At 42.5% G+C, this 20864-nt stretch overlaps 2 protein-coding genes across 3 annotated transcripts; one reads left to right on the forward strand and one right to left on the reverse strand.

Moving 5' to 3' along the window:
- The first annotated feature begins 554 nt into the window (after positions 1 to 554).
- Positions 555 to 6644, forward strand: AKIP1 (A-kinase interacting protein 1). Its single transcript, XM_051803929.1, has 5 exons — positions 555 to 654; positions 916 to 993; positions 4059 to 4163; positions 4454 to 4504; positions 5339 to 6644. Exons 1-5 carry the CDS (start codon positions 556 to 558, stop codon positions 5480 to 5482), a joined length of 477 nt encoding a protein of 158 aa, XP_051659889.1. The 5' UTR covers position 555; the 3' UTR covers positions 5483 to 6644.
- Positions 1000 to 20796, reverse strand: CUNH11orf16 (chromosome unknown C11orf16 homolog). 2 transcript variants are annotated; one of them, XM_051803913.1, is made up of 8 exons: positions 16614 to 20796; positions 13086 to 13278; positions 12167 to 12317; positions 10776 to 11004; positions 9342 to 10007; positions 8795 to 8982; positions 6882 to 7068; positions 1000 to 2519 (listed from the first exon to the last, which is right to left on the reverse strand). In XM_051803913.1, the coding sequence occupies exons 1-7, from the start codon at positions 16864 to 16866 to the stop codon at positions 6904 to 6906; spliced, it is 1845 nt and encodes a 614-aa protein (XP_051659873.1). In that variant the 5' UTR covers positions 16867 to 20796; the 3' UTR covers positions 1000 to 2519; positions 6882 to 6903. The 2 variants fall into 2 exon arrangements, with proteins under 2 accessions (XP_051659873.1, XP_051659872.1); XM_051803912.1 differs by lacking the exon at positions 16614 to 20796 and adding an exon at positions 14514 to 16317 and having other exon boundaries at positions 13086 to 13290.
- Between the last annotated feature and the right edge of the window lie 68 nt (positions 20797 to 20864).

The following is a 20864-nucleotide window of genomic DNA, read 5'->3' on the forward strand; positions in this document are numbered from 1 at the left end:
AGGCCTCGGGGTGGCTCTGACTCACACGGAGCCGCTTCCCGAGCCCATCTGGCGACTCCAAGCGGTGACCACGGCCTCGCCGGAGAACCCTCCTGGGACAGACCCGGCTCCCAGGGAGCGAACCGGCTGGTTTGGCAAACCCTGCTCGCAGGGGGCCAAAACGCCGCGCGGTTTCTTTCACCGACCCAGGTAAGCGGGTTTTCCTCCGGGGAGCGGATGCAGATGCTGTGCCCTCTCGCCCGCACCCCCTTCGCCCAGCCGGCCATCGCTACCTACTGACATCGTCACCGTGCACCTCACAAGTTTTAAAAGAAAACCAAACAGCCGGGCAGCACCGCAGGGTGGAGGCCCCCAGGTCCGCCGAGTCAAGGTTCCCCACACCGAGCGCTGCCCGGGGCCGCGTCCCGCCGGATCTTCCCCGGCGCTCCCGGGCGGGGCGGGGCGGCAGCGCCCCCTATCGGCGGCGGCGGGGGGAGGAGGGGCGGGGCCCGCGAGGCGGGGCGGGGCGGGGCGGCGCGTGCGCAGGAGGCGGCGGCGGCTCGCGGCGGCGGCGGGATGGAGGTGGCGCGCGCGGGGCGCACGGCCGGGCTGGCGCGAGATGTGCTGGAGCGCGCGCGGCGCCGGGCGGCGGAACCGGGGCCGGGACCGGGACCGGTCAGTGAGCCCCGCACACCTCCCTGTACACACGGCTGTATGTCTGTATACGTGCGAGCCCTAACGAGCGTCCTGAAGTACGCTTTGTCGCTTCCTACCCCCCTCCCCGCGCTACATCTTCCTTTGGAACCGGCGGGGCAGCGCTGGGCCACCCGGGACTGTGCCACCCCAGGGACAGCCGGGAGTGTTTGCTGTTTAATCGCTTTCTGCCTCTAAGCAACGAGCACCGCGCTGGGTTACAGAGAATGTCTCTAATTGCAGGAGGAAGAAGCCGAGCGCCTCAGCGCAGCCTTCGATTCGATCGTGAAGCTGATGGGTAAAGCCTCAAGGGAATGCGAGGTGAGGTTTCGCCCCCAGACCCGTGCAGAGGGGAATGTTTATGATGTGCCCGGCGGGCACCACTTTTACTGAAAAAATTAGACTTCAGTTTCGCTCATTGCATGGAAAGAGTTCAGCCAGTGAGCCTCTGATGCCGGCCTAGATGAAGACATTTGGGACATTCACCATCATGTGGTAGAAGGCAGGTTTCACCGGTGTTATCGCACTTAAGCTGATAAACATCACTATCAGCATTTTCCATGGACAGTTCCAGTAGCCCGGTGCAGATTTTAGCAGAGGGTTTCTCCATTTCTTGGTGAAAAGGCATTACAGTCAGAGAGGCAGAAATGTCAGGTGACATCACAAATTACATTGTGTCGGCCCCTGCACAGGCTTTTGTGTCACAATATATGGAGTGTTTCCAGTGCTCCAAAGTATCTCTGCTGTAGAGTGGCTTTATGACATAGTAACCCTTTGTTTCCATCAGACCAATGTGAAGCACTCATGCTGGCTGACACTGTGTTCTGGGTGGTGGAAGTAAGGCTAATGTTAAAGAGTTCGACTCTCGAGCAAAGAGATTGTTTTGTGTTATGCTTTTGCTCTGAACTTTGAGTTAACCTCCCCAGTATTGTGATTTAACCCCAGTCAGCAACTAAGTACCATACAGCTCACTCCCTTCCCTGCCCCCCTACCCTGGAGGGATGGGAGGAGAATCAGGAGAAAATAAAACTTGTGGGTTGAAAGAAGAACAGTTTAATAATTGAAACAAAGTAAAATATGATAATAGTAATGATAATAACAATAATAATAATAATTGTAATGAAAAGGAGAGAGACAAATAAAACCCAAGAAGAACAAGGGATGCACAATACAGTTGCTCACCACCAATGCCCAGCCAGTCCCCAAACAGCAGTCGGCCCCCCCAGCCAACTCTCACAGTTTATACTGAGCAGGACAGTCCATGGTATGGAATATCCTTCTGGCAAGTTTGGGTCAGCTGTCCTGGCTAGGCTCCCTCCCATCTTTTTGTGCACCTCCCTGCTGGCAGAGCATGAGACACTGAAAAGTCCTTGATTTAGGGTAAGCACCATTCAACAACCAAAACATCCGTTTGTTATTAACATTATACTTGTACCAAACCCAAAACACAGCTACTGTACCAGCTACTAGGAAGAAAACCAACTCCATTCCCAGATGAAACCGGGTCAAAGTTGATCTGGGATGTTGCCACTGGATGAGGACTGTGGGCTCAGTTCTGAGCAGCACCGTACCTTTGTGATAAGTAGAAATGGAGGGGTATGGCTTACAGATGCACAGCTCCACTGCTTTCATGCTGGCTTTGGCTGTCAGGTATCATTGCCTTATGGAGTGGATGGACCAGGAGCCAACCTCTGCCAGCTCATCCTTGTGAAGGCAGCCCTGCAGCCCAGCTGCTGCACTGAAGTCTCTGTGAATTCCACCGCAGTTCACAGCGGCTGTGCCCCTCGGGAGCTGTTACAACACAGCAGGGAGCTCGTTGTCTGCAGAGTTAATAACACAGGCTAAGTCTGCAATTACATTAGAGAAAACAGTACTTCATCACGCCAAATGATTAGATCTTAAGCAACTCTTCTATCATTTGAAAGCACTACACACAGTAACCAGTTAATCCTGAAAACAACTCAGGCAGAATAGAGTTTTACACAAGATGAAACAAAAATACAAGTGTATAGAGATTAATCCTTAGCGGTGGAATTGGCAGTGCTAAGTTTATGGTTGGACTGTATGATCTTAAGGGTGTTTTCCAACCTATATTAATCTATGGGTCTACCTTATGGCCTGCTAACAGTGTTAGAGTTGGAAAAGCAGTAAATGATTTCCACACTTATGCATCATCCAAGACAGTACTGCTTCAGTAATTTTTTAGAGGAGTCATAAAAAGGGGGAATTGTCAGACCTGTTCATAGATAAAGTTTAAAAAGCGCAAATAAAAATCTCCAGCTGAACACAACCATTTAGCCACTTCAATGCAAACAATTAGAACTGGGATTTAAGCTGAGTTGTTTGGAGTTACTAAGGGACCAAAGTTTACCCTCATTACTCACCAAAAGTTTGATTTTATTTCTTTGCTCTGTGCCATCACGTAAAAGAATCCAGCTCACCTCCTGTGATACAGAGATGTGCTGCAAAGCATTATGCAATAGGTCAGAGCATTTGATGCATTTTGGGACATAGCTCCACAGAAACCACAATACAAGCAACCAGATCTCTTGATTTGTGCATAAGCTTGAGGAATAAAGCATAGCAGTAGATCTGGAAATAAGAATTGCTATAGCCTTATTTTTGTTATCTTTAGTCCAGACAGTGAGGGTTGAGGACAACATAAGTGAAATAAAATAGATATTTTGGAACTTTTTGGTCCCTGTGATCAAAAAGGTAACCCTGGGAGGAGTTCTCTTGTGACAACAGATGGCAGCAGAGCTGTACTCTAATATTTAATTTGCAGTGAGGAAGGTTCCAGTACCTTTGCAGCTGAACCAGAAGAGGGCTGCTGTAGACTTAAACACAGTTCTCAGAACTGCTGTGCTACTGGTACCAGCCTTGAAAACACTTTAGGTTCTTTACTGACTCAGTTTTCAGTATTAACATGTTCTGCTTTTAGAGTGCTGCTCCTGCATGTGCCCTGCAGAATGAATCTTCACTGGCTAGGTTGCAAAGCACCTCACTGGCATATATGTCCTATTAAGGACCCATAAACTGTGCCTTCTTCCACCTTAGCTTTTCTTGAAGAGCCTGATCAGGAAGGTATTTCCAGAATATTCCTTCTGACATTTTCATGAGTTCAGTTCTGAGGTGCCAGAGTCCCTCCCTACATATTGTGTCAGGAGACAGGCTTCTAAAATCAGGGCTGACAGTCTTGTACCGTAAGGCAGGTGTCTTGTGGACATCCAGGCATTGTTTTCATCCTCACAAGAGAACAAACCAGCCAATTAATAGAGGAAGTCAGTAGCTGTGCAGTTCCACTTTCAGTTGTAAATCTGCAGTAGCTGTGAGTATGGCCTTTGATGCCTCCCCACATAATATTCTGTGTTTCTATTGTTGTCCAGAAGTACTATAGCTTCGTGGGAGCCCCGAGGTGCAAAGAGCATGAAATTAAACACATCTGCAAATACCATGGCAAGCAGGCAGAGGAAAGAGAGGAGGAAGAAGAGGTAGGTACTTTTGGTTTTGATTTAAGGTTATTCCTTCCCTTGCAGCAGGATAATTGTTATCCATCCATCTGTGAGACACTAATATATGTAGGTTGACAGTATGGACTTAGGAACACCTGGACTGATCTAAGCCTTCTGTTGGGTGGTGGGAAGACAGAGTAGCTTCTGGTGGCACCAACCAGTGTCATATCAGTCCCTTCATGGAGGGGAAAATTTCCTGCACATGACACATCACCTCACTTGGGCTGGATGTGTTGTATCATTAGAAAACAGTATCTTTTTCTTTCCAGAGGCCTGAAGCTTCCAGAGCACCCAGTCGAGCTCAAACTTGCCAGCAACGTGTAAGCTTATAGAGTACTTTGTTTTTAAATGGAGGTATTTGATAGCATTTCTTTATCATCATTTTGCATCAAGCTGGTTAAAAATTGTGACAGATGTGGAGACTTGGATGACACAGAAGATTAACAAGTGGTGCATTCCCAGTCCTGGGGGGGTATGTATAGGTAGGAAAATGGGCACACAGAGAGTTGCACAGTTAATCAGAAGCCAGATTGTGGCATTCTGGCACATAACCAGTTAAGAGTCTGTACCAGTTAGACTGGTAAGGAATGTGAAACACCAATAAAGCTCTAGGCTTTTGTGAATTACATCAGCAGCAATAAGGCAGCACTTCTCCAGTCTCACCTCACTTGTGCTCCTGAGGAAAAGTGTGCAGCAAGGCACACAGCAGTTGCTTAGACACTTACTCTTGGCCCTCATACAGGCTCTCTGAAGGCTCCTGTTCCTCAAGGAGAAGAAATCTGGTTTTATTTCTAAAAGCCTAACACCTCACCAAATCAATTTCAGGAACTGCTAAGACACAATAGACAAGAAACACAGAATTTGTCCCACAGTACAAATTAGTGGGAGCACCCTTACGATAGGGAATGTTTTCCAGGTTTATGTTCAAAACTGTCTAGGTTGCTAACTTTCAGTTTTGTGAGACACAGATTACAGCACAGTGATCACTTCCACAGGAACATTTCACAGTTTTGTCCACGCTGATTTTGAAAAACCTTAGTACATTTATATAGCAGCTGAAATGTAATTTTTTTAACCAAATTCAAAATTTTTATTTTTGTGGGAAATCTAGGATGGCTAACCAGTAATGAAGCTTTTTTTTTTTCCTCTTAAAGACCAGACAAGCTTCCAAAGACTTGTATATCGAAGTTTCTCCCGGCATCTATTCTGTCACAGCAATCTCAGATGACATGGTGAAAAAAACCCTCGTAGTAGGTGTCAATGCAGGACAAAGTGTTGATTTAACTTTTGTTCTGTGATGTTTGTTGTTTCTTGACATCACGGGAATAAAATACAAGGCTCTTTTTACTGCATGTAATGAACTATAAATATCCTTTTCTTGTTAGCACTTTAATAGTAGCTTCCTCTTTGGGGACTCCATTTTTATGGTCTGTATATTTGTTTTCTACTTAATGCAATTATATGCAACCCACTTTGTACACTGATTTTATAAATATTTGTACACTGTGTGCCTTTTAAATCCAATTATGTGACTGTGTAATTCCAGATTCTTCTGCTTTAAACAACTAAAGATACAATCAGTGGAATAAAATACATGATCAAGCCTTTGTGAGGACTGCTTCTTTTATAGTATGCTCAGACAGAACCTCCATGTCGCATTGTGGACCACAGAGAGCATGATCTGTGTGGTATGAATATGGATGTGCATTAGCTTCTGTAGGATGGCACTGATTTTAGAGCAGCTGGATCATAATCCATTCTCTTATCTATACTTTTACAATTCTAATAAAGAAATAAAATGTAAACAGAATTCACTACCTAGGACCCCAGCTCAGAAAGGTGCTTGAATATATGTCAGATGTTCAGTATAGGCACGTAAATTATTGACCCCTCAAGTCCTGTCCCTTTGCAGAGCAGGCTCAACCTCAGTTAGCTGTCTTTTCTGAGGGCAGTGGGGTACCCTGAATTATCCTATTTCCTGCAGGGGAAAAGTACTGCTGAGTACCTGCAGACTGCAGCTTATGGACAAGTTCATGTGCTTTAAACATGAGCAGTCCTGCTAACAAAATTCCCTGGATGCTTTACTTTCCCAAAGGATCAGGTTCCATGTTTAGAATTAGTGATGTGACCTATATAGATCTGTCATCTTTTTGTAGCTGATGTATTAAGGTTTCAGTAATTTTCATTTGAACATAAAATTCAGTGACTTGAATGCTGGATCTCTAAGCATTTTGTTATTTGTTTCTACAGTAGCAGGTCTTTTACCCTCTGGCTACTTTGTCTTCCGCTTTAATCCTGAAAAAAATACTTTCAGCTGTCAACTTGTATTGTTTCTGCATTCCTTCTGGCTTTCTACTAACAAAAATTGCTTTCCTGAATTCCTCTGGCTCACTCTAGAGATCTGTAGGCAAATTGGAGGTTTATTGGACTCTTGCTGTGCATCTGTTCAGGCTTTTAGTGCTCATACTAGTTCATCTGATCTCTCCAGAACTGTAAAGTCAAGTTCAGGTAGTTAGGAATTTAATATCACACCTTGGAGTAAAGAGTGAGGATGCTGAAGTTTGATGTGGGTAGAAATATACTTTCTCAGTATTAAAACTATATAGTCATCCATAAAGGTATTCCACTGAGACAGTACCTAAACCAGAACTTGATTTGCTTAATAAGTATAACACCAATAGAGTATAAGCAGTTTACCTGAAATTTCAGCCCCTGAACTTCATGTGCTGAATTCTGGTTGATCATGTCTCTCTCTGCTTTGTTGCAAGGGAGCTCTGACATGCTCTATAACATCAAGTTTGTCGTCGCCCACGCAAGTCGCTTTACATTTATCATCTGACGCTCTTTTGTTTCTTTGTTTTTCTGATGTTGCAAAACCTTCTTCCTGGAGGACAGAAAACAAATCCCTTGGAAATCAGGGCTAAAAAAAGCATCAGTGTCTTTGTTAACCGCTGCTTTCCTGGCTGTACCTCTGCCTCACGTAGCCTTAACAATGGTATATTTTCTGTGCTAGTACAAACTTTACTGCTGAAACAGAGAACTGGACAGTTAAGACCAAAGGATTTTCAGAAGATGTTAGGCTTTGATGAAAAATTTTGCTGCTTTAGAAGTTAGGAGGATTGTTGTTGACTGCAGAGAGAGGACATCAGCCCCCCAGAGAGCACCTCTGGGAAGCCTATGGTCTAGCTTCACTTGTTTGTTGCAAGTCACTTCTGATGCAGTCTGTAACACATGATAAAACTGCCTCAGCTATCTCAAAGAGTACCAATGTATCTTCTAGGTTTAAAATCACCTAGGGCTATTTTACAGGAATAAAAGGATGTCATTATACTCTGTATTACCACATTGTGCCCACTGCTGTGGTTCATGCTGCTGGTTTGGGGCTAGAATTAAACAATTCTGCTTTCTTATTAGTTTTACCAAAAGGCAAATCACGTCACTTCAGTGCACAGCTGTGACACTTACTAACATACAGCATGTTTGCCTGAAGCTCCACATTAGCTTCTAAATTCCTAGGAAATCAATTAAAAAGGTGTGTAATTATGATTATTTTAATAATAAAGTAGAATAGAAATAGAAAGTAGGAACCACACAGTTAATAAGTTGGTGAGCATCTGCTTAAAATGAATGCATATAATTGTGAGAATATGTCTTCCAGTATATTCTCTGTTCAGTAAGACATGTCATGAACAGATTCATCTTCTCCTAAATGTACAAGGTTAGAATGTTCAAAGCTTTTTTGGAGTCAGCTTACAGTAGCAAGAGCATGAAGGTACAGAGGAGCTAATATTTGATTTCTGATATATAATTTATTAATTGTACCCCAGATGCTCTTGTGCTGACATTCTCTTTCATCTTCCCCTTCTTCCTGTAAGCTTTTTTCTTCCTTTTTTCTCTGCTTGCTTTTTTTAGTATTCATGTTCTGATTTTTTTTTCCAAGTTTTTCTAAAGCAGGAGGGATCATGGCCAACAGAAACCAGGCCTAAAAACCAGGGTGTTGTCCTTGTTCCTAGCTGTGACACAGTTTGCTTACTCTGTATCCCCAGCTTTAGGGTAGAGATCTGCTGTTTAAACTGCTTGCTTCTTGCAAGGGAGTAAAAGAAACTTGGCAAAAACTGTTTACTAAAGAATCTGCTTTTATCTTTCAGAGACAAAGATTGTGACAATCAGAATTTGACTGGCAGAGCTCAGCACCTTTCCAGGTTGAGTCTTTCCTTGTGTTCTATTGCTGCTGACAGTCACATCTGTCCATTTCTAGGGCCACTCATGTAGGTCTCTACTTCCATAGGACTTCACTGAGTTGCTGTCAATGGGCATTTGGCAGGTTTCTGAACGGAACTCTGCATTATTAAATGCTCACACGGTTACTGCCATAATCGGTTCTATTTTAACAAGTAGCTTCAGCCCTTCCTTAGGGTTTGGGGATTTTAGTTTCCTGGTAGTGGAGAAGTTTCCTACCTATCACAAAACAGGTGGATGGCCTTAGCAAGCAGTTAAATTAGAAACCATGTAGTTTTCTTACCAGCTCCCAGACCACTAACAAGAATATCTTTTCCATTCAAACAAACCTCATGCTTACATAACTACACTATTAATACAGATTACCTTACCTCCAGTGATGGCTTGAAATCTTGGTCTCTTAAGATTTCTTTCACTGTGAGTTGCCCTCTGGGAGACAGCTCAATGGTTTCAAACATTGCACTCCGATTAGCTGGGCCCACATGGGATGTGTCCCCAATGGAGATGGCTTTGGATTCCAGCTTGCCCTTCATACATGTGCTGCTGCAACTGCCAAGTCCTAGGAAGGAGTAAAATTGTGTGTAAGAGTAAAACCAGAACTGAAATGGAGAATCATGTGTTTCAGAAGAGAGAAAATGCAACTTAAGCCTGAAAGGAATTCTTCCAGGTTATTCAGCATGGACTAGCTATGCAGGTTAATGAAATTAACTGTTGTGGTATTTTTCCATGAGATGAGTTGCTAAAAGAAGCAGCAGAAACATTGGGGAGGGAGAAGTATTGTATCAGAGACTGACATGCAAATTTACAGTACTAATCCCAATAACCAATAACCTACAGGCAGAGTGACTGCCCTGCCCAGAGCACATTTGGTTTTGTTCCCTCTGACTGCTGCTTCTCTGTGGAGATGCTGAAAGGTACCTGAATTACTGGAATGTGACCTGTGGTGGCTTCTTTTCCAGTATTTCCACTGAGGTCTTGCAGAATCCTTTAGTTTGGGCTTTTCAAGACAGCCACAGGCTGTGTTAACAGCACTGTCCACCACAGTACTCCTAGTGGGGAGTGGCTTCAGGTCCCACTTTGTATCAGAAGAGGAGGAAGATGTAGCCACAGCTGCAGCTGCTTCTTGTTTTGTGCCTTCCAGTTCTAGAAGGCCTGGAGACGGCTCACTGCTGGACTCTGCCTCTTCAGATCTGTTCTGAAAGACCAGAGACCTGGATGGAAGAGACCACCAGGCATCAGCACGGGGGTGACAGCAGCAGATGCACCTTACACATCCTGACAAACAGCACAAAGCACCACCACAGTGGTAGTGGAAATGTGGCCAGCAGGGTGAGCAGAGCAAGCAGTGCTTGGCAAGGCTGTGTCCAGCACAAACAGGAATGAGGGCTGGTTTAGGACTGTAGGGAAAAATACAAGAGCCAGCGTCCAGATTTTCTCTGGACTTCAGCCTGCTGGTGAAGGGCATGTGGATCATCTCTACAATCCTCTCCCACAGGCCAGGAGGGATCCACAGAGCCACATTACGTGGGAGTTTCACTTTCTTATCATTCCAGAACTGGACTGTAATTTCTTCATCTTCTGAGGCTGTTAAGAGAAAAAGTAAGCAGCCATAAGCAGCTGGCCTGCCTGGGCAGTGCACATACACAGATCAGGCTTTGCAGCTTTGTACACTTTCTACTTCTGTCAAGCAGCAGGATCAACTATCACCCCTCTCACCATAATGCTGGGGGGGTAGAGTGGGCAGGTAGGGCACCATCATTAAAACACAGGACTGGCAGCATCTTTCCTCCCAATCTGTCATCAGATGAACAAGAAACTGTTGACTGAGTAATCTTTGTTTTTACTGCCAAAGTTAGCAGCAATGCTCTGAGAAAAGTATTTTGGTAAGTCAGTGGAGCTTGACTGTCAAATGTGGGAAAAATTAATGAGCTGTTGAAATCTCCTATGTTTGGGTGATAAAATCACCCCCAGATGTACCATTTGTTACAAATGTGAGCATTTAAGATCAGATGAATGCTTCCTGAAAGTTGTCTCATTTGTATTCCTTGTGAAAAGGCCACAGTCCTGCACATGGCAGACACAGCCCTGTCCCAGCAACACCCACGGACACAGATGACATTTTTATGGGTCACAACTTCCTTAGGGTCAGACCGATAAGGTTACACACAGATATCCATCAGCAAGTCCCATCAGCTCCTGTAAGCTCTAAGCAACACTAAACTGTACTCTGTGCACTGTTATTCCTCTGGCAGTTGCACAGTGACAAGAGTTAATCCTGACAAGCGTTTATCCCGACAGTCTCACGCGTGTTCCAGAGCAAGACAAGAAGGGAGAGGGCAACATCCTTCTTACCTCTTAAGGGGTCCCTTGTCTCAATGCCTGTGAGGACGGTTCCTGGGCCATACCTGGCCATATCTGGCTCCCAGGGTGCCAGCACTTTGTCTCCAGGGAGTAAGGAGTGCTTCATCCCATTCACATACTCCAGAATGTCATCCTTTGCTGTTTTTTGCACACGCACTGGATGCTTTCCACAGGACACAAGTGGTTTGGCAAACTCTACCAGGAACATGCCTCTTTCACTCTGTTACCAAGAACAAAATAGCAGTTCCACTGAAAAACACCCTATAATGTGTCAGGTCATGTAACCCTCAGTAGGAGGCCATCCTGTGCCTATGTGACTAGGCCAAACCAAGCCTGAACAGTAGCTAAATAGTGTGTGGTGTTAGTCCAGCACTGAGATGGCCAGAAAAATCTTGAAGAGGCTCACCAGAAAGAAGGATGAGCAAAGCATATGTATAGAGTCACTGCCACTAGGATCTGTATTTTCTTTCCCAAGAGAAAAAGCTATAGACAAGTGTAGCTGGATTTCACAAACACCACCATGTGTGCCAAGTAACAAGGGACACTGAAGCCTTTCAGACCTGTTCTTAAATTGTGCCTAAGTCTTCCTCATTACATACAAGACTAACTCTGCTTCTTGGGGGGTTTGTCGGGAATTTTTATTTTCTTTTACACTAAGGCCTGTCAAGAGGCTTTCCATCAACAATGAAGTGAGGCACTTCCCTGTTCTTGAGAAAGAATAGGCTCTTTTTTGTGTTAAGTTTGAAGTGCTAACAAACCAATGAATTAAAGCTTTCACTGACATTTCTGGAAAGACCCCAAGCCATTGGTCTGTAGCTGACTCAAGGTGGATGTGTGTACACAAAACACTAAGCCTTTTCCTGTGCTATTGATGGTTATGTGTGTACACACAACAGCAGCCCCTACATCGTTTGCAACGGCACTCAGGCTGTCTGAGCCTGGCTCAGTGCCCAGCACCAGCAGAGGCAGAGGACTGCTCTTCCAAGGTGCACAACAACACTGCTTTCAGCAGGAACTGGGAGTCTGTGGGGCACCCATTTTCTGCACAAGATGAGAATCCCTGAAACACACCTGCTCACTGCTAGGGATGGACTCAGCAAAGGGGGCTGAGCAGAGCACAGTTCTGACCATCATTAGTTTATTGGTGCCTCAGGCTATGCTGTACACAAGAGGTTCACATGGCTTGTGAGGCAACAGGAGGTAAGGAACAGCCTGGAATCATGCATGTTGGGAGCTTTATGATAACCACAAGTTCCAGCTGTCCTGGTGATCTGTTCTCTAATTCATGCACCAGCTGAAACCAAAACTGCTACACTGAACTCAGGTGGTGTGTGAGGACTGCTCCCTGTTACTCACACCCATGTTACTGTACCACTGCTCACCTCTACCTCCTCTTTTACTGTACCATGGTAATAAAATCCATCTTGTTCCCTTCTCACCAGCACAGGCATATTGCTGTCTATGCACACGGATCTCCCCAGTCTCTCCCATGCCAGGCGGGGGGAGTGGAGGCAGTGGCTAATCCATTGGCACCTTGAAGAAAAGAAAATGGGTCAGCAATGAGAGAAATAGCTTCTGTAGGTCATGAAAAAAAAAAACAAAACCTTTTAAGATTTCAGAACTGGAACACCCCATCTCATTTTCTACCACTCCCACAGGCCAAAGAATGTGGGAAGCAAACTTGCCTGTGCGGGGACAGTTACTTGTTCTTGGGAAAAACATATCAGTGTCTGCTTTTACCCAGATTTCTTTGGTTTTAGGTTTAGAGGAAGCAGTCTGCTGGAATCCTGGGCCAGGAATACCTGCACTATCCCTTTGCTGTTTACGTGGCAAGACAATGCAACCCTTCCCCAGCACAGAGCGCAGCGTAGGCGTGCTTGAGAATGCTGTAGCTGATGGTTTACACTGAAGCATTCGGGGAACAGCAAAGCAGAGAAGTAAACAACCACGCTGCTGGTTGATGACAGGTTCAAGTTCAAAACTTGAAAAATAATCTTCTGTCACAAAGCATTAGAAACATTTCACAGAAGACAGCTGCTAATGCAAGATGCTTTTATTTATCCAAATAATATTATAGGAATGTTTCTTTGATAGGAGGCTTACTCAGGCTTTGCTTTTCATAATCTCCAAGGTAGCAAATTACTTCAGTTAACACCATCTAAAAAACTGCCAGTGCAGGGGTGGAAAAGCCCAAATGATGTTCAAACTGCTAATTTATTAATCTGACACACCAGCCTGGTTTATTCTACTAGATATCATGAAAAAAACCAAATCACAGACTCAAACAGGAATTGATCTTACCTCTGGGGAGTGAGGGGCTCAGCGATCCAGGCAGGATACACTACAAAAGAGCTCCTGCAGGTGGGGTTAATGGCAGGTACAGTGCTGGAACACGAGAACTTGTCCAGAGCTGGCCTCACACTGCAATACCTGTGACTCGTAGGCAGGAACCCTTCCAAATGAGCCATTCTTGCAAAAGCAGATACCTGCAGGACTCAGTCGTGATCTGTTGGTAGAAAAGAGACAAAGTACTGGCATTTCTAACACAAAGAAATGCTTTCCAGAGTACCTCAAGAACTCAGTACTTTTGATTAGTTGTTTATTTTTATTTAAAAACACCGAATTCAGAATATTCAGACTGGCATTTGGCCAGATGAACCCATATCACTGCCTTCAGTGATCTTCAGTCACCCAAATCCCGACCTGAAAGAGGGACAGAAACACTCAGGGAAATGACAAATGTTATGAAAATCTCCAGAAAAAGAATAATTTTCACCTCCCTCCAACGTTTGTTTTCCTCTGTAAAATCCAGCTCTCTTTTCTTATACCTATACTCTCCTTTAAAGCTTTCTTGTACACAGTGCCAGCCAAACCTTCGCTGTTTTACAAGCTGAGACAGAAATTACAGCTGAAGTTGACAAGCTGAGTAAACGTGACAGTTTTTGAACGATTACCATTGCCTGTTGTTTATTTATAGTGATGTATTAAGAGGAAATATTTTGATCTTTCAGCTGTCCTGTCATGTTTTATAACAGCAGGATTATGGCTTGCAATGAGAAAGAATGAGATGCTCAGATGTGACAAGTGATAACTATTCAGAGGCTGTCACAGTAAGATCAATGATGTGATGCTATCTCTGGTAATTTAAAAAGATGTAGTAGACAAGCTTCCATTCATTTCCCTTTTTTTTTTTTTTTAACATTGCTTAGAAACATTTAGCATGCTTAGGGTAAAATTTGCATGGAAATTCAACAACATAAAATTTAAGTGCTTTATTTTACAAAATGCAGTTTAAGCACTCCTGTTTAGATATTTTGATAAACTCCAGTTTAGATATTTTGTCTCTTATCTAAGAAATATCATCTGGAAGTCTTTTTTGTGGAGACTCCCAGATATACATAATTTCAGAAAACTAGCAGAGCAAACCCAGCAAGAAGAGTGGGTTAACTGCTGCAGAATGCGTCTTTAAGTCAGCAAATCAACACAATATATCCAATTGTTTTGTAACTATACAGACCCCCTCCTTGTAAAACCAAAACAGGGCAGAATCAGTAATACTTTGCAAAGAAATGCAACTATCATTTCTACCATTCAGCACTGTTACTGCTGAGGGCAGGGACTCCTATTTATGTACAAAACAGGTCACTGACAAAGGCAACTACACTATATTCTGAGATTTTATTTCTGGATAACTCCAAATAGTTTGACACAGCAGAGTTTCAAACTTACCAGCTATTGGTAACAGTGCATCTGGTCAGTTTGGATTTAGTCTGAGTGCAGAAATCTTGCCCTTTTGCCCGTTGGACACAGGAGGCCTCTTGCTGCCAGTGTTTCCTGGTTGCTATGGAGGTTGCCATAGTTGTTACTTCCAGGATTGGACATCCTGACCTTACTACTTAAAAACCAGTGGAACAGGACTACTGAGAGGTCCATTTGTCTGCCACACATTCACTCAGTGCTCGTGTGGATTTAGGTACTGCACTGAAAGACTGCAGGGGCAGAGAAAGGATTATAAGAGAGCTCAGTGTCCTCTAGGCCTACTCTCGCAGGATAAAAACAGCATCAAAGCCACAATTCAGATTTAAGGGGGGAAAAAAGCCTGCCACCACAGGGCATGACAAGTAAATTGCTTTGAAATATGAAAAGAAACGTTGAAGCTGAGGTAAACCAAAGTCAAATCGCTTTACAACTTTCTCCTTTTGCACTAAGGGGGAAGGATTACAAATTCTACCCCTTTCCCACAACTTGTCTACCAAAAACATGACAGAATATAAAGCAGAAATCCACCTGTTAATCTCTGCTGTGATCCCTAATCTTTATTTCCTCCTTAAAACAGAGTTAACAACTGGGGTTTGATTTCTCATTTGTTTGGTTTTGTGGTTGTGGGTTTTTTTGGAGGGTGTGTGTTTGGAATGCTTAATTGCCTTTTGCAGGCATTTTCCAATTCACTGCTATAAAAACAATGTAACAGGGGGATGACTGCAATTAGAGACAAGGATACATCACTTAAGAAGTCTGTAACCATTTTTTTGTGCATTCTGCTGTGCATGCTACATGCTCTCCTGCTGCCAGCAGAATTGCTCAGTATCAATAATACCATCCCCTTATGCAGAGCAAATGTTAAGAACACTTTTACCAGTTGTGAGCTAAACTCTTCATCATCTTCACACAAATCTATTCCACGACAGCTGACTGAAACCATCAGTAGTACAGAGGAACAGACTGGGAGGCTGGGGGAGACCACCCCAGACCTCAACCATTATCAGTCAAAGTCCCAAAAAATTTCTGTTGTAGGATTGTTTTTTCCCCCATAGCCAAGACCTTCCCAGCCTTCTTTATGTAGTGTATTGTTCTTTATCTAGTAATTTTTAAGGGCAGTGATATCCAAATAAGAATCCAATTTTCAACCAAAATTAGGCTAAGTCAATAGTTTTCAATGTGATTAAAATATTCATTAATAAGAAAACAATGAAACAGCACATGCAAAACTTAATGATCTTCCTATGTTCAGTAATTGTGCTGCAGAAAGCTGCTACCTTACTCTATTTCTCCCTTTTAAACTAAGTTATTCTTTCTGTTGGCATCTAACAACACTCCTTGGAACCTTTAAAAGGGTCTTTTAAGAGAAGCATTGGCAATCATGAATCTTTTAATAAAGTGTATGTGAGAGTAAATCAGTAACATTAGAAAAAATGAGAAGAATCTCAGTCCCATCAGTAGAAAGATTTTATTTTAAAGCATGCAGATTGTGATGATACATACAGTTACTTCACACGTATAGGTGCTACATTTTTAGCTTGGTGACAAATTTAGAAACGCTTCCTGATTTTCATGAATTAACTTAGGTCATTCAGCTCAGATTTTCCCAGTGGTCTTTTTCGTATCTAAGCTTAGTTACTATCTGCAAAACTAAAGCTCCTGTGTGGGCTGACACTGACGTGTGCTCCGAGCTGCTCCCAAGATGTGCCAGGAACACTCACGTCATTAATGGAGTGGCTACTACGCTCCCAGACGCGGTACCTTTTGCTTGGTTTGCAACACTTTAGATCGCCTGCAAAAACTGGTTCTGTTTGTTAATTGCTTTAGGAGCTTGGCTTGGCTCCATGATGTTTTTTCCTGCCACCACAGAATCACTGTACAGAACAGACTGCAGGTACCTAATGTATTTTATTGCAGCACGGAGTGTCTCTACCTTGCTGAGCCGTTTCTCCAAGTATTCCTTCGGCAGGTGATGCCTCAGCTTAGCATAGCCTTCATTGACACACTTAACCCGCTGCCTTTCCCTCACATTCCTCTTCCTGATGAAAGCTGGCCCGTAGGAGTACTCACTTCTGTGGAAATTGGAATGGGGCATTTGGTAGGGAAAGGTACAGGGCTCACTGTAGAAGTTCTCGGTGATGAGATGCTCAGACATGAAAGGAAGGAATGACAAATCCTCACAGCAAGTGACCTGGTTTGGTGTTTCTGGGTGCACGTGGAATGTGACCAGTGGGTCGGCACAGAAAGGCCGGGCCAGTTGTATGCACTGGGTCTCAGTACAGATGAGGTTACAGTAGCTTTTGCCATCCATCAGGTTCTGCATTTAACCTGTAAACACACAGTTACATAAGAGTTTAAACCACTCTTACTGAACAGTAATAAAAACACCTCATGCAGACCCACCAGCACTTGGCCTCACTGGTATTTTCCAGAAGAGATTTTGAATGCATTTGTGACATTTCAGAAAGGTGTTAGAAGATCATCAGATAGAGCAAACAATTTGCCATTTAAAAAAACAGAAAGTGTAAGTCAACAACACTGATTAAAATAATTCACAACAGGAAAGAGCAAGCAGTCTCCTTTCACCTCAGATTTAGAAATTAAGAGAATCTACGTACTCCACATGAGTCTAGCTTGCTCCAAATCCACCAAAACTTACATGTCTGTAGACAATAAACAAAGCAGGCCAACATCAGAGACATTCTCTCCACCCCCTTCTCCTCCTGAAAAAAATTAAATCTACAATTGCAGTAAAAGACTCCTTATTCATACCAAAAAGCCTTCAAAGACAAATCATTTTTTCTCTCTGTTCACTTGATGTCTCATTCACCACACTATCTTAAATAGATGGAAAGCTTGTGCTATCCCAATCTTAGTTTCATGTCTGTCAGGTACTACATCCACTCAACATAAAAAGGTTTAAAAGAAGTTTAGAGAATTTAGAAAGAAGAGAGAATTTCTGCTAAGCCTAACATCTCCTTGGGTCCTCATGCTCCTCCTGCACTCACCTGCAGATTAAACACAGATATGAAATACTAAATACAATCCTATTGATAGAGGACTAAATAAATAAAAATAATCAATATTAAAGGAAAAAATATATGTCTTAGTAATACTAAGAAAGGACTGCAGACAGTTGTTAGGGCGCTGCTCTGACTCAGACTGGCCTACTAAAACCCCATATCCTCTCTTCAGAGCAGCATTACAGCAGGTGTAACTATTTAAATCACCCTTACAGATTTATTACAAAGATAATCTTGCAAGGGTTTATAGGAAGCTACATTATAGTGTCTTCTCAATATCATTATTCAAACAGCTAAATATCAGCATAGGTGCTGATAATGTAATGACTGTCTCCTAATAGTTACTTAAAATACACTTGAAATTACTAGTTAATTTTTAAAGAATTACTGTGAGCCATCCTTACAGCTTGAAGGCAATACTTGCCTACACAGAATTTATCCAAAAATGTTCTTACTCACCATCCACTTGCACATCTGTACATTGCTGTCTAAAGCACTTAAGTTATATTACATCCTCTAAAATGGAATCCACACCTGAACATTTAGCTAGGTTACTAAACACATCTAGATTCCATACTCACAGAAATCTTACAAAGCTTCAAATGCTCCAATCACAGCTCCATAACATAAATGGGATCCCCTGAATCCTTCACAAGGATATGGGGATATTGTAATGTTTTCTAACGACTTCATACCTGCCATGTTTATACAGAGAGAATTTTTTACTCAGTGTGGACCTGTCCTCTCAACATATTCTATGAAAATGCCTCTGAACTCAGTGTTGTCTCTTTTTCTGGTGCACATAGATTTCACGACAGAAATCCAATGAATTAAGAATTCATTTATAGCGTGCTGTTAGACATGAGTGAAAGTCACATGCATCTTAAACAGGTACTTCTGTAGGTAGGCTGAAAGCATGAACACACATCCATTTCACATTAGTATGCATGCAAAAAAATCAAGAGGTGAATATACACTCATCGTAAAATCAAAACAATAGCCAGTCATCTTTCCTTTTTCTACTTACACAGGTTATTGTCTAAAAACTTTCTACTGCTAACAACTTAAAAACACTGTCTGAGGAAAAAGTCTGCTACATAGCAAAAGAAAAACTTACAGCAAAACATCATTACAGAGCAAGAAATCAAAACCAACACAACTCCTCAAGAAGAGATACTTGCAGTATTTTAGTACTGACACTTCTGCTGGACAACAGCGTTACATAAAACAGTTACCTGCTGCCTTACTACCAGCACAAAGTGCAAAATTCAAGTGTTAGGAACATTTTCCTCTTAGACCAGAGACTCACCAATCTTCAGATGGAAGTAAAATCCAGGAAACAAGACGTGCTATTTTAAGAGTGATGAATATCTGAAAATATCTGAATGATATTTAAAAAAAAAGAAATTAATGTTCCATTTTTCTTACACCTTATTAAATAAGAGATCGTATTAAACAGGATTCATTAAAGAGCTATGGAAGCATTGTTAGTGAATGGCTGGTAGAAGTGATTTTCAAAAACACTGATATTCAGTGAAGATCTTGGCTAGATACAGCAACATGCAAGTCTCTTACCTGAATTGTGTTGCTTGTTCCGCTGAGTCAATGACTGCTGCAATTTATAGTCAACTGACAACATGCAAAGTAGCTTACAGTTAGATCTGCTCATTTCTGGTTGGGCTCTTCCACCCACACCACAGCTATGATGGCAACAAAACTTGGCACCAAGGGCTAGAAATTTTGAAACTGTTATTGAATACATACAGATTACCTGAAAAAGTATTAGGAACCTACTTTGTTTACTTCCTGTATACATTCTGTTACAGTTTACTAAAGCACTATTTTTATTTATTGGCATTTCATACTTCAATGTCTAAATATAACAATCATCTAGAATTTAGGTAAATATTCACCATCAAGGCATAAGCAAATTTTCAAAGCTTCATTTTGAACACAGAAAAACAGCATTTATTAAGAGGAAACTTGTGATGGATTTGTCTCCATTAGAGGTGAGGATATTAGGTAGCTTAATACCCTCAAATTTAATCTGCATTCTATCATAATTTTGGGAAATTCCCTTATTGTTAGGAAGTATAACACCATATAAAAGGTGAATATATGTAAGAAGAGGTAAGATTTGAATACAAAGAGCAATCAGCACCAAGACAAACATTTTGAAGTTTTGCTTAAATTCAGAAACATAGTATGGAGCAATCAGTCTGTATAATCCCATGTATACAGGTATACAGATGCTACTTATATCAGTATATAGTTGTCCAATGGTACAAGTCCAAAGAAACAGGACACCCATCCTCTAAATTCCCACATTTTACAGGATTACCTCGATACTTTAGATTATCCCACTATTTGGCCCTTCTATCAGTATAACCACACAAAAAAAAACCCCAAACCAAAACCAGTTTAGCTTAAAAATTCCAGAAGATACTGTAAGATTGAGAAGCACTTGATCTACTACCAAGAGAGCTACATACACTCAGTCTTGTCTTCTTGAGACTGCCAGCCATCAAGGAAACATTCTGCTCCTGCTGCTGCCCTTGTGTGAAGCCACAATGCTGTATTTGGCATCCTCCATCCCACACCAGCTTCAGGCCTCGTCAAAAAGGCAGCCAAGAGGTAGAACATCTGCCAGGACTGATAGAGAGGCACGTGTTCAACAAACAAATTGCACTACTTTTCCTTAGGGGACCTTAAGTACATGACCCTCGTAACAATATCCACTGATCAACATTCCACTCATCAGGGTGGGATGCTGAACACTGTATCTCGAAGCCAAGCTTGTTTTTATATTTTTTGTCCCGTCAGTCTTTGTGGGGTTGGTTTGTTTGTTTGTTTTTAAATTTAAAGGAAGAATCCTGTGCATCCACCAATTAGCCATCTGCTACAAATCCCTCCAGATGAACTCAGTTTTGGAAGATTACAGGACTGACATTAGAATGAAACTCTGTATCTGCAAAAGAGCTCAGTCAATGCAGATGTTAAGGGACAACAGTGTCTCCACCCCTGATGTGGCAGAGGTGTACAGGTATAGTCTGTCCCCCAGGCTGTGAACTAAGAAGCCAAAACTGCACCCAGAAACATATCGTACTCTTCCATACCACTTCCCTCCACACTGGAATTGAAAATGGTAGCAGACAATAATGTACCTACATATGCACAGCTCCATTTGAGTCAGGGATTAAAATTTTTTTTCAATTAACAATTTGATGAGCCTTTCTTTATCTAACCACTCAATAAGTGCATATTTCTACTCTGAAACGTTTTTAGAGGAGTACTTTTA

Source organism: Manacus candei, unplaced genomic scaffold, assembly GCF_025592945.1.
Source record: "Manacus candei isolate 608988 ecotype Guabito, Panama unplaced genomic scaffold, ASM2559294v1 h1tg000060l, whole genome shotgun sequence".
Taxonomy (NCBI): Eukaryota; Metazoa; Chordata; class Aves; order Passeriformes; family Pipridae; genus Manacus; species Manacus candei.